We start from the raw sequence: 13911 nt of genomic DNA on the forward strand, positions 1-13911 counted from the left end.
GGTGGGCATGAAGACCTTCACGGTGTTTCTATCCCCGTTTACAGTGTCATTATGGCCAACACTGACACCCTGCATTCCTCCCTCCCTTGAGAATTCAGCCTAGTCACGGAAGCGCTACTGTTTGCTATTTCAAGAAGGAGTTTATTTGAAAACAAACAAAAGGGGTGGGTGACGCGTGCCGGGAGCCGGCTGGGGGCGCTGAGAGGAGAGAAGGGCTCGGTTGTCGCGTCGTGCAGCAGGGCGCTTTGTCGCGCTGCCGCCCCGTCCCTGTCCCCGTCCCCCCGGCGCCCCCCCTGCCGGTGGCAATGGCAGTGACGGTGGCAGCGGGCGCCGAGGTAACGGCCGCGCCTCACCGCTGAGGGCCTTGAGGCGGCGCTTAGGCAGCCAGCGCGAACGCCCGAAGGCGGCGCACGAAGCAGGCGCTGCCGGCCCAACCCCGCCCGGCCGTTGGGCGGCCGGGGCCTGATTTCGAACGGGAGGCGGCCAATGGGAGGCGAGGCCGGGGCGGGCGCTGGGTTTGAGCCCGGCGGCGGGAGGGGTGGCGGCGGCGGCGGCGGCGGCGGGGGGCATGGCGCCGCGCGGGGCCTGAGGGCGGCGGCATGGCGGAGCGGCGGCGCGGCGTGCGGCGCCTGGCCGTGCTGCAGGAGCTCCGCGCCTCCTACGGCATCAAGGTGAAGGGCGGCAGCTGCCCGCCGGCCGCCAAGACGCACGGAGCGACGCCCCAGGAGGTAGGGGGGCGGCAGCGCGGCGGCGGCGGCCCGAGGGCGGCCCCGAGCCCCCGCCGCCATTTCGGGGCGGCCGTCCCCAAGGGGGGGGGAAGCGCTCTCGTCGCTGTGCTGGAGGGTGGCGGCCCCGCGTGCTTCAGGGCCGCTGGTGTGCGTAGGTTCCCCTGCTAGAACCTGCTTTATAAAGCATGGAAGTAACTCCTAGCAGAGCCTTACCGAGACCCCTGTGCAACGGATATGGCCCGGAGCTGAGTGTGCCCACACGGACTTTCTGTAAAACTGCTTCCATTGCTGTGGAGATGTTACAAAATGCTGCGGTAACCCTTGGTCGCTATAAGCTGAAGATGTTGCAAAAACACACGCTCGGGTTGGGTCACTCAGAAAAGGAGGGAGCGAGAGTAAAGTTAGAATGGATATCCTCCCCCTTGTCAAAGTCAGCAATATGTTTGTAGAGTTTAGTTTTATAATTGGAAGAGAAGGTTATAAGGACTGAATAGGTATGTATGTGCATCATAATAAAAGATGTCCATAAATCTCTCTGTAGTATTTAAATATTACACAAGGAAGGAAATTAAATAACAAATGAGCGAGGTAGGAAAAAGTAGAGCACAACAGCTGTTTTGCTTGGGGAATTCTGTTTCTATTGTAAAGGAACAGGCTTTGTTTCAGTTCAGTTCTTGAAATAAACCATGACTTCTGATCTGTCAGCCAAAACCCAGTAAAGTGAGTGATATCAGTTATGAATTTTAAATATTGAATTGCAAGCTGCTGGAATTCTCTATTACATCATCTCATAAATACAGAAAAACATTATATATTGGAGCTAAGTTTCTCTTTGTACTCTAGGGTAGCAATCTGGAATACAATGACAGAAGCATGTGTTACTTCATTTCCCTTATCTATCATGTGATGTTTGTTTTCTGTAGGACAGATAGGCCAAAGGTGGCCTCACGGATTGGTTAGTTACTGATTAACTGTTGTCTGAATGTGGTCAGCACTTTGAATTTTAGGCAGAAATGACTGAGAATTTGTATTCATCTCTGATAACAAAAATACTATGTGGATTCATCAGTCCCTTTTGGGTTGGGGGAGAGGCTGGCTCGTGTTTGCTGTAAATTTAAATAGAAAAGAGGTAGGGTAAAAAAAATAACTTGTATTTTTAAATCAAATTGTAAGCTTCTATAACTGAAACACCTATGCAGTCACCTGAGGTAAACATTTAAAAGAAAGCAAAAAAAAAGGGGGGCAAAAAAACATGACTGAAGACATTGTGTATTTTCTAATGCTGTGATGTCATCTTGTGAGGTGAAACTATTGCAAAACTGAATGCAGAAGTTCGGGAGAGTTCTCTAGATGGTTGTGTTGAGATCAGTCCTTCCTGAAACATCAGTTTTGAGTACTTCAGATGATGAGAAAAATTACTTTTTTTAAGGTTGTGTTTCAAAGTTGTGTTGGTTTGGTTTTACTTTTTTATACTTCTTAAAGAAAAATGGGATTTTGTAAATTTGAAAAAGTAAGGTGTGATTCCAGAAGAGCCTGTGGATAAATACCCTTACCAATTTTGTGGCCTTATAGCAAAACTGACTCCTTCTGAAATAAAATACGCAAAACATACTGCAGAAAAGCTTTCTATTATTTCACAGAAATCTAGTTTGTTACCTGTAACTAGAATCACCATAGGCTCATGTATTTAGAGATGAGAATTTTTCCTGGCAATATCTCTTATTTGAAAGGTTTTCTTTTTGTCTAAACTACTTTTCTGTTTGTACTCTGTGGTATAAGTGCATTTCTGTAATAAGTAGTTGGTAATTCTGTCAACCTTTGAATAACACTGAGTTTTATCTTATAGGGTAAGATCTTTGGAGTATCTTTACATGCGTTACCACAATCACTTGTGCCAGAATATGGGTATATTCCCAGGTAAATTAACACTGTATATATGAGAGAGAGCAAAGAAGTATAAATCTAAATAATAGTGTACTCATGGGGGGAGGGTGGGGGTATCATTTTTTTTCCCAGATCTGTTAAATATTATAGGGAAATAACAGTAGTTTCAATTGGGGGAGGAGTGAAGTAGAGATTAGATGGGGGGAATTCGGAGCCACAGCTATCACTTCTTTATGTTTGTTGTCACTGGGGAAAACAATCCTATGTATTAAGTTTTATCTATCTATCATAAAGCAGATTTTCTGGGAAAAATATGTTCTGAAGGTCAGAAGTATGTTGCTCTTCTTTCCTTAGCTTTCTGGTTGATGCCTGTGAGTATCTGGAAGAACATATTCATACTGAAGGACTCTTCAGAAAATCTGGATCTCTTGTTCGTATAAAAGCCTTAAAGGTATTCTCTAAAGTTTGTTTTTTTTTTTTTTAATTATCTGTGTTTCCCTTGATCATCTGTACATTCTAGGTTTTGGATGCTTTTCAGTCATATTTGAGTTTTAACATTGGAAGTAGACTGGTAACATTATCTGCTTTAGAAATGAGAGGGCATCCAGTCCAGCAACTGGCATACTTGACTTTTTTTTTTCCTCCTGGGAAATTGTTCAGCTTTCCAGATCTGGGGGGGGGGACGGACGGGACAGACTTGTGACTGAACAAACCTGTTAGCAGGTATACATATTGGACACTGAGGGTATTTGTTTAACAGTGTTCTCCCAGAAGGATATGTACAGGGGAGAACCAGTAAATAAATGCAAGTTATCAGATAACATCATCTGTGTCTTTTTGTAGATAGCCTTGTCACGCTTTACCTAATAACACTAAAAGTAAAAATGGGGAGGATCGGACAGTCTTTTCTGATGCAGGTTACATAAAGTTAGAAATCTGACAGTACGTTGAAGGCTTCGTGTTTCTTCTGAACAATTTCAGAGTAAACTGGATCAAGGTGAAAACTGCCTCTCAGCTGCACTACCGTGTGATGTTGCAGGGCTTCTTAAGCAGTTCTTCAGAGAGCTGCCAGAACCCATCCTTCCACCTCATCTGCAAGAAGGCCTTTTCAAAGCTCAGCAGCTAGGAAATGAGAAGAAAACTGCAACTATGTTGCTTTCGTGTTTAATGACAGACAGAACAATTGAAGCTTTGCGGTTCTTTTTCAGATTTCTGAGAAATGTGTCCCTAAGGTCAGTGTAATGTAAAGCGGATGATTGTAAGCAACTTGAAGCTGGTTAACTTTCTTTTTCAAGCAACTGCTGTAACTTTCTGTGACTTTAAAATTTTCTTACATACAGTCATTTACTAGAACTTGGGCATGGTCTTCATAAGTCCAAAGTGTTTTCTTATGAAGCTTCTTATGCTGGAGACTATTCTGGTCTTTCATGGCTGTATTTCTTTCTACTTTGGAAAGCAAAAGGGGTAACTTATGAAACTAACATAATTTGATACCCATCAGGTTTTGGGAGTGCAAGGTATATATAACATCTCGAATTCAGTAACAGTCATACAGGTACTGAGCCTAGGGTACGTAAGTATACACATTAATTTTGGTATGTGAGTACCCAAGTGAATGACTGCAATTTTTTTCAACTGTGTTTGTGTTATTTGGTCATTCTCTCTGTGCCGCTTATGTCCTGATAATTTGCATTAAGAAATACTTTTTTTTCTTGTTAAGATCCAATGAAAACAGAATGGATAGCAGCAATTTGGCAGTGATTTTTGCTCCCAACCTCTTGCACACGAATGAAAGTGAAAAGATGTCAACCACCACAGAAAAAAAAATTCGCTTGCAGGCTGCTGTTGTGCAGACATTTATTGATCATGCAGAAGAAATCGGTAAGTGATAAATGTTTATCAGAATGTCGTCTTATATGTACTTGTATACAGTTTTTCTTTACAGCTTTTTAAATAATGTTAAAAAATATTTCTTAACCAATTCAGGACAGGTACCAGAATTTATCTTGGAAAAGATTCCTGCAATGTTAGGTGTTGATGCCTTTCAGTCTACTCCCTCACTGAGGGGCCATGAAGACAGTGAAAATGAATCTCCCAGTGAATGTAAGAGGAGGAAGCACCGAAGCGTTGGGGGTAGGTATGTCGTGTGAAAGCTTCAGCAAGTGAAACATTTTTTTGCAACTTTATGTATGCTGACCCTGAACAGATTAGACTTCTAGAAGCACAATATTCCTGTGTAAGCTAGAAATTGTCAAAGAATCAGATATAATATGCTGATATATCTTCCTTCAAGGGCTAGTAGTATGACAGCACTGTTGCAACTGTGTATCTCGTGTATGGGATGAAGAAATTTAGGGAAATACACTGCTGAATTTACATATCTTGCATATATGCAGGTTGTGACTCATTAGTTTTTCTCTCAGTCCACAACATTAATTTCTAATTACTTGCCAGCCATTGTTTTTCACGTGTGCGATACATTACTACTGAGTTCTGAAATACTTAATAAAGGATAGCAAGCCTTTATAACATAAATCAAATTAGTTTCAGTGAGATTTAAACCAACCCAGCAGGGGTTGGTTTAGTTTTAATCTTTTATTTTCGGGCAACACAGATGTAATATAACAGATTTATACACACTTTTGTTTTCTCACTTCTAAAAGCTCCAGGCTTAATTGTTTTTAAACCTAGATGGATGAGAAGATGGTGTTTTGGTTGTGTTTTTTTTTTTTATGGTTGAATAAGGCAAGGACTGTATGAATTTCATTGAGATCTGTACTTTTTTTAGAAAAGTGTAATACTTATTACCTTGAAACTAAGAAGCTATTTGTCATTAGAATGTCTGCTAATATCAAAATACTAGGAATACGTTCTTGTTAAGCAACAGAAAAGCACTGAAGCTACCCACTTGTAGAAACTCAGTGTGAGTTCTTATTCAATATTTTGCACTCTATCGTGAATCTGTTCTTTTATTTGTAGTGTAGCTATTCAGTAGGTTGTTTGAGCTAATATGGACAATTGCCCCAATATGGCTAACTGAACGGCTTCTGTTCTGTTAGACTTGGTTCTAACTATAGGACTGATCTTTTATGTATTGCTGTAAAAATATGAATATATATTTAGCTCATATACTTGGAATATTAAACCTGACAGCAGTTGACATTAACAATTTACTACTGTATATGTTTAGCCAAGGCAAGCTTTTGTGTAATGTGCCTTTTCATTTCTTTGAAGAAGGGAGATTATCCAGAGTTGCGAAGTGATAAATGTTTGTGAATGTTCAAATTTTCAGAAACAGCAGCTAGAATTTGTAAATTCTATGGAGTATATCCTGGTAGGAGGCAGCTTCTACTCTTTCTCCAGATGTGATAGAACACAGCGTTACTACGCTTCATCTTCTTTCAAAGATGAGTTTTGAAAAACTGCCTGACGCTTACGGGACACTACAAAAGAACTACTTCAACCTTGTAGTTTGCTGAGCTTTGCAATGAACATACGGAAATACAGTTGTAGGATGCAGTAGCACTTAATAAAAATGCTTCTGGTTTACTCTCTTAAAAGCAGGAAAACCAGTAAGAGCTCATGCATATGTTCTACTGGGATTCATTTCTCAGAAGAAGAAAGAAAATAATTGTTAAGAGAAAAGTCGTAAGTTATTTCTTTGCAAGATGAAAATTTCATACTTGTGTTTGGGCCTCTGCCCAAAGCGCTTTTCAAGTACAGGACTGCCCAGTAAAGTCTGTGAGAAAGTCTTCAATGGATACTTTCTAGGTGTGCCTACAAGAAATCAAGAAGGCATCTCTTTATATTGACCAGTAGAATTTACTACCAAAAAAATTGCTGCCTTTGCATGATTTTTTTTAAAAAGGGGGGGAAAAAAAAAGAATTTTATTGTGAAAGCAACAAAAACGATATGCTGTTCAGAAGGTCTAGGCTTTAGGTTTCTGTACGTAAAACAGCCATTTAAAGTGATTTATTATATCTCTCTGAAAGAATACAAGTTAAATTTCAGTTGAAACTAGAGCAAGTCAAATTTCATATTTGAATTTGATTTGCTTGGTGTGTCTTACGTTTCAGATATTGTTAGTGGAGCATTGAATAAATTTAAATCTAACAGAACACCCTCCACTACCCCTCAGCAAGACAGAAGCGGTAGGTATCGGTATATTTGTACTAAATAAAGCGCATGCAGTATCTTCTGGATTTGTAGACTATATTTTACAATGAAGCTCTAGAGCTTTAATTGAAGATAAGCAATTATGTTTAAATTGTGTAAAACTTGGAATATAGTTGCATTTTATTGAGGATACTGCATTTAGTTTAGTTCTTGGAGCAGCTATAATCCCTGCAGCAGTGCACTGTGGTGTTCTAGCATTAGAATTTGCGCTTTTTATCTAATGCACATTAAGGCTTCAGTGCAGTAGTGCAACACTATCTTGAGAGTGAATTTTCACTTTTACTTTCAAACTTACAGAAAAATGACTATACTTAACTTCTTTTTTCTAATACCTATATTTTATTACTATGTGGTTTTGGATTTTCCTTTCTGGTACTCTAGCTTGCGTGCCAAAAAAAAAAAGGGAGGGGGGCAAAAAAAGCCTCCAACAACAAATGGCTGTACTGGCTGCTTTTGCCTGTTCAAAATGCATGCACTTTGGCTAAGTTTTTACAACCTCTTTTGGGGGTAAAAAGAAAATACAACTGTAGTTAGTAAACTGTCACCCTTTTAAGCTGTTGTTGAAAACTTTGGTTTTCTTAATTTCAGTCCTTTCATCAGTGACTCCTGTGGTTCTTACTCCAAGTACCAAGCGTAAACTTCCAGCTGATTGCTCTCAGGGCTTGTCCAGCAAGAAGAGGCGATCTTTTAAGCATAATTTTGCTTTTGAGTTATTACCAAGTAGCATTTTTAACAGCAGCTTGACACCAGCATCAGGTATAGTGCTTTCATTTTTTTCTTTGCTGCTTGAAGTTTTTATTTTTCTGTAGCATGCATTTAATTGCAACCCAACTTCTATGGTTGCTACAAGCACCAGCCTCACTTAAATAAAAGCAGAAGTTGAAATTTCAATTTCAAGTCAGTATTGCAGAAAATAAGCAAAATATCTACTCTGTTAAGACTCTTCTTCAGTGTATTATCTCTAAGTCCTTATCTGAAAACTTCATGGTTATTTTAAGATCATGTATTTTGTTTCTGTAGTTCACTTTGAAGCAAGCCCTTCTGTGTCTCTTGAGTCATCTCAAACCTCATTATCTCCTTCAACTGGTGGTGAAAATCATTTGTCTAGTACAGGGAACAGAAGAAGTAAAAGACTTGCGAACAAAAAGCTATACAGGTAATTTGCCTTAAATCAGAAGCAAAAAGCAAATCGATCTAGAACCCTTTTGTAATAAAGTGTAAAATTTTGTTTGGTCTTCAAAATTATACTTGTGTGTTTAAAACATTAGAGATTTTTATAGTATTCTCAAAATCACTATACGTGGCAAAATGTGACTCAAGATCTGGTGTAATGGCCTCAAAAGAACCTTCCTGTGCCTATTAAAAAAGCTTGGCATGAAGGTAATAGAAGAATTCAAACCAGAGGGAATAAAATAAGCATAAGGATGTTTTCATTCCCCTCCTTAAAGAGTTTTGTGTTACTTTTTCCCTTCTGTCTTCCCAGGGCTGAATCGGGAAAAACAGGTTGTTTTTCTCCAAAGATCAGCCGAAAGGAGATGGTTCGTAGGTCATTACGCTTGAAGTTTGGTTTGGGGAAAAGCAACAGAGATGTAAGTATGCTGCTTTTGTTACAGTGCAAATTTTAATGTTATAAAGTTTGGGGCACTGCTTTTCGCTAGCTGGAAGGACTTATTTGCTAATGGTGGGACCACAGCACAAATGGACCTGCTATCAAGTACAAGAAGCTATAGGTTAATTTCCATAGCAGTAACTGATTGTCATTGTTTTGGGTTTGTCTGTGATGGCGCAAGAGGCTGACGGGGCGCAGCTGGGGAAGCTGACCCGAATTCACCAAAGTAATATTCCACGTCGTACAATGTCATGCTCAGTGATACAACTGAGGGGAAATATTTTCAAAGTAGCCAATAGTTGCAGACTGGCCGGGCATCAATCAGTCGATGGTGAACAACTGTTTTTGTGTCGCTAGTGAGTTGTGTGGGTTTTTTTCTGTTTTTGTGGCAGATTTTATTTGTTGACTGGGTGGTGGACGTCTTTTTTGTGACATTATATTTGTTTTTCCTTGCTTCTTCCCTTCTGGTTCTCCCCCAGCCTTTTTGAGGCAGAGCAAGCTTACCTGACAGTTTGAGTGAAACCACCACAGTTCTGATCAGTCGATCTCACAGTTCTTGAACCTATTGTTTTACAGCGGCTGTGTACACAATCACTGTATTCAGAGTGTGGTTAAGCCTGCCTTGCTGTAGGCAGGCTGTTCCCTACTTAGGTCTACAGAGAGCTGAGGAAAGATGAAGTATGACCAGGAAAAAGCTGCTATGGCTATGATTTGCACAGCCTTTTTCTAGTGGCTCCTCTGTAAATGAGATTCCAAACTTACAAGTTTGTATAAGGCTCTAACTAACACTTTTTTTTTGTTTAAGCATATTGTATCAGGATGTGCAGTTGGTAATAGATCTGAAAATATTGGAAGGCGTCTCGCAAGTCAACAAGGTTTGGAAAGCAGAGATGAATGTGCAAGAAGAGATGTACTCTTCAGCCCATACATCAGTGAAAAAGTCTGTAGGAAAGGTAAATACCTCACAGAACGTATTACATTGGAAAAACCCTTATAAAGCAAAAGTAACGTTATGCAGGGAGGTATAAAAACAGTTGGTGTGTTTGTAGCTAGTAAGGTAAAAGCTCACTGAATGTTAGTGTCTCCTGGGGAAAAAATGGTTTAGGACAAGTTTATTGTGTTTTTAATATGTGTTAGTCTTCTGCTAGTTAAGCATGATGAGATGTGACTTTAGTTCTTCATATTATGACCTTTTTTTTCCACACCTGAAAATTCAGGTTATAATGGTACCTTTAAATTCAGTGCTGCTTTGGTAGCATTTTTTTTTTTTATGCAAGAATTTTGCCTATACTGGTCCTTTTAAATTGTAAGACCTTATTCATAAACACCCGTGATGTTTATTTTTAAGGTTCAAAGAATGTGAGCAAGTCAGAAGAAAACTTGTTAACTCCAAAATGCCATGATAAAGTAGTTTACAGAATGTCGTGGAATAGTCCTACTGTTACAGATTCTCAGGAGATCAGCAGCGATGAGGGTATTTTGCCAGGACATGCTGAAACAGGAAACAGTTCTTCAGAATCTGCTTTCGTATTTGGAAAACCACCAGTTGTTCCAGATGAACACAGACCCACAGCTGTAGACAAACAAGACAACAGGTTAAAACTCTGTGAAGAGGAAAGTAATGTGACTGCTGAAACATTACTTAAAGTTAAACAAGCCTTCTCTGAATCTGGAAGTAATCTTCAGAGTCTGATAGCTGATACAGTGTCATCTTTCTCAAATGTACCAGGTGAAACATTAGGTGAAACTCTGTGTCTCACAGGGCTCAGTCCAGAGAAAGAATTGGCAGCTGAACTTTCAGGAAGTCCAGCAACTGCAGACTCCAGAGAGCTGTTCCACCAACAGAATCAGTCTTATGCTATTGATAAACAACAATCAAACAAAGATGCAAGTAAAATTTTGGAGAAAAGAAGCTTCAAAACTTCTATTGAGATTGAACTTCAGGTCCAAAAACCAGACATAAAAAATGTAATAGAACAACTTCCGGTGCCACAAGTACAGGCCAGGGAAGATGAATCGACTGTTCAGAACCGTCCAGCAAAAGATGGCATAAATAAACTAGATTCCTTTGGAAGAAAAGAGGAAGTAGAGTTAACACATTCACAAACAGTTGAAAACTGTATATTAAAATGCTGTGATTTAGAAGAAAATACTGCTAAACTTTCTGGGTCAGGACAGCTTCCTGCTTTGCAGTTGCCTAGATCAGGAAATGAAGTAGGCAACCAAGACTCGCAAGCTGAAAACTCTGAGAAAACTTCAACTAAAACGTCGTCTGTTTCTGACCATGGAAAGGTTTCTGACCACATACAATGGTTCAACAAGCTTTCCCTAAATGATCCAAGTTCTGCAAGCAAAACTAAACCACCTCTTAAATTCCAGCGTACTCCTGTTCGACAGTCTGTAAGAAGAATAAATTCCTTATTGGAGGCTAACAGAAGATCTGTAAGCTCTCAGATGGTTAGAGGTAATGATGTTGGTTCACCACTTGTTAAATCTTTGAGCTGTGATTCTGCACTCTCCTTCTGTGCAGAAAAGCCCTCTAAGAATTCCACAGCTTTTTCACTCAGGAGTGAAAGTACATGTGACCAAGCTTCTACATCTCATAGTCAGCTTGACTTAACATCCAAATCATGTCGTAGATGTCTAAATCCATCAGACAAGCCTGATGTTTCTGTAAGAACTACTGGAATCTACGAACAGAGAGTGACTGTTCTTCCATCAAAGTCTGTTCTAGAAGATCTAACCAATCATGAAACCGTGAAATCTAGTTTAAAAGCTAATGCAGATGTAAGTGTTCCGGGTTTTGCTCCAGAAAAAACTACTGTTGCAAGAAGTGCTCCAGGAAAAGAAAAAATTCGTTATAGAGGCTCTCCAAAGAATCCGATATCTAAAGCGAAACTGCTACCAACTGCAAAACCAGTAGACTTATAAGTTTTAATATGATTGCTAAATGGGCTTATCATAACTTGGTTAACCTTTGGAAAAACTAAATTTTTGTTTTCTGATTTACAAGTTATAGACTTGTACAGATAACAATTTTGGTACAAATAACAATTTTGGTTTTATGTTGGTTTTTTTTTTTAGTTAGGCTTTTTTGTAACTGCTAGTTCACCCAAATAGATTTGATTTTTTTAAGCCTGTTTTTACAAATGTTTGCATTAAAGCTCACACTTGATTACCTCAGCTTCTAAAAGCATGCTGCGTGTCCCAAAACAATTTCTGCAGCGTTTAGACTAAATACCAGTTCACAAAAAAAATCTCAGACATTTAAACTGAACAGCTGTGAAGAAAAGACTTGGTGATGAATCTTGGTACATTTGTTTTCTTTACTTTATAGTTTCAAGTGTATTGTAGCGCTACTCTGATATTTAAGTTGGACCTTACACCAGCTCTATTTCTTCTGAGACGTTTTTAATTTCTATTGGAGTAAAGTGGGAGCACAGTTTCCTTGTTAAGTAAATGAACCATAGTTTGTGTACAAATACTGAAAACCTGCTGTTTATTCAAGCAATGAAAGTCTTAATATTTCATCAGGTGATGTGTTCTGCAATACGTACTATATATCTTCAGTTGTGAGCAGTGAAATGTTTTAGTACAAAAAGATAGTCTTAACTTATTTTTAGAGCTGTATGGTAGTGTGAACTAGATGGTGCAGAAGCAGAGTTTAGATGCTGATTATGTTGCAAGGGAGATGAATGTAAGAAGCCATAGTCTGTTAAAAGTTGATTTGCACAAGCAAATGTTTACATCTTTTGGAATGAAAACTGTTTGTTTGTCATCGGTTGTAAAATTATTTAAGAGTAAACACTTAAACTGTTAGCTTTCTGTATGTGCAAATTCTTTATTGGCAAAATACAAGAGCTGAAAGCACTGGATACTTTTGGTTTTAATAAAACCATGTTTTTTGTCCCTTCTGAGCCCATTCTTCTTTAGCGACTTACAAATATAACTTATGTTGTCGTACAGACTGTGGGATTCAATGAGTAAATCTGAAAGTGCTCAAGTCAAATGACTTCTGGCTCTCCTGGTTGTTCAGTGGGAGATAAATATTGGTGATTCTCATTACCAGCAAAAGGCATGATATAAAATAACCTAGCAAGAGTAGGCTTTTAAACTGGTGTGTTGATGAAAGAACTCTCTCAGTGCTTTCTGTCCCGCCCCCCCCTTCTCACATACTCACTGATTCACGAACTGGATTGGTTCAACCCTCATGGAAACCTCGTGAGGCCCAAATGAGTTGCCTTACTATTGCTACAGTGTTGTTGCGACCTAACATTGGAAAAACAGGAGGAAGCAAACAGCCACTACAGGGTCCTAACAAGATTGTTTGGTGTTTCTGCTAAGTATCAAATGGGTGAGTTTCATGAAGTTAAGAGCCCATGTAACAGTTCACCATCATCTAAGGAGGAAGCTACTTCTCCCTGCTCTCAGCTATGTGCTCCTACTCTCTAGTTGGCAGTGACATCAGACTGAATGTAGTAGACTGAATATAGCCATCAGAGCACCACCTTTTTTATCATTTCAGCTGAGAAGTCCTAGGAAAGTAGCTGCAAACTGTCACAGCTAGTGAAAGGGAGAAGAGGTACGCGGTGAAAATAGGACAGAAGCAGGTAGAAGTAATGACATGAGGAATGAAATGAGGTCTGACCACTTCCGTAATAGTAAGCTGCCATGCCATTTGGTGTTTGAAAGGGTGAGGCTTTTCTGTCAATTAGTATTCAAAATATTCGGTACTCGTGTGGCTTTGACTGCATTGTGGATGGAGCATCCCTTGTTTGGAGTGGAGCTTTGCTGATCAGGGATCCACAGTTGGAACTATTCTGCATGCTGTCATCATGCAAGGAGCGTAAAATACACTTTGGGTTTGTGAATATATGTTGCTGCCTTTAATCATTGCCTTCTCTGTTAAATGTCGTTATGGTCTCAAATACTGAAAGATGTTTTTCTTGTGTAATGCCAAGGTACAACAGATCTCTGCAGAAGTCTGCGCATTTGCAACTGATCAGTATCTTGACGTTTCTTGTAACTTGTACTTCAGAAGCCTTAGGTTTCTAGATTTAGTGACCTGAGACGTGGGGTATTAAAATCCAAATTCCCAGTTGTTTTCTTCCATTGGTACTTCAGGCTGTTATAGAGCTGGGGGTGCTGGGAGTGTGAGTATTGCTAACTTGGTAGCAATTAAAGGACTTCACTAACTAATGGTTTTGAGACCCTAAGCAAGCCAGAAAGTAGACTCACTTCTAGAAGGCTGGACTAAGGCAACTATGAGGCCTTAAAGTAAGTGAGGCGTTACCTGGAAGAAAAAAGAAAAAAAAAAAAAAAAAAGGCTGCAAACTGGTATTGGTCTTCCATGCAAGCTGGCCTTCAATTAGTAGACTTAAAAGTACAGGGGAGAGAGATTTTGGTGGGGGGCTGATACCATCCTTTAAACACTGGGGAAGGTTGTCACCTTGATGCTATCACTTATCACTTGAAAGTGATAAGCTTTGTTCTTAGACATTTTATAGAACTGT

At 39.7% G+C, this 13911-nt stretch overlaps 1 protein-coding gene across 2 annotated transcripts; it reads left to right on the forward strand.

The window, feature by feature from the left end:
* Nucleotides 1–518: 518 nt before the first annotated feature.
* Nucleotides 519–12308, forward strand: ARHGAP11A (Rho GTPase activating protein 11A). Of its 2 annotated transcripts, XM_080594139.1 has the most exons (12): nt 519–728; nt 2575–2645; nt 2967–3063; nt 3594–3844; nt 4333–4493; nt 4599–4745; nt 6690–6764; nt 7378–7545; nt 7810–7945; nt 8273–8378; nt 9204–9351; nt 9747–12308. In XM_080594139.1, the coding sequence occupies exons 1-12, from the start codon at nt 600–602 to the stop codon at nt 11327–11329; spliced, it is 3072 nt and encodes a 1023-aa protein (XP_080450265.1). In that variant the 5' UTR covers nt 519–599; the 3' UTR covers nt 11330–12308. The 2 variants fall into 2 exon arrangements, with proteins under 2 accessions (XP_080450265.1, XP_080450266.1); XM_080594140.1 differs by lacking the exon at nt 6690–6764 and having other exon boundaries at nt 531–728.
* Nucleotides 12309–13911: the final 1603 nt, after the last annotated feature.

Source organism: Anser brachyrhynchus (genome assembly GCF_964034855.1).
Source record: "Anser brachyrhynchus genome assembly, chromosome: 5".
Taxonomy (NCBI): Eukaryota; Metazoa; Chordata; class Aves; order Anseriformes; family Anatidae; genus Anser; species Anser brachyrhynchus.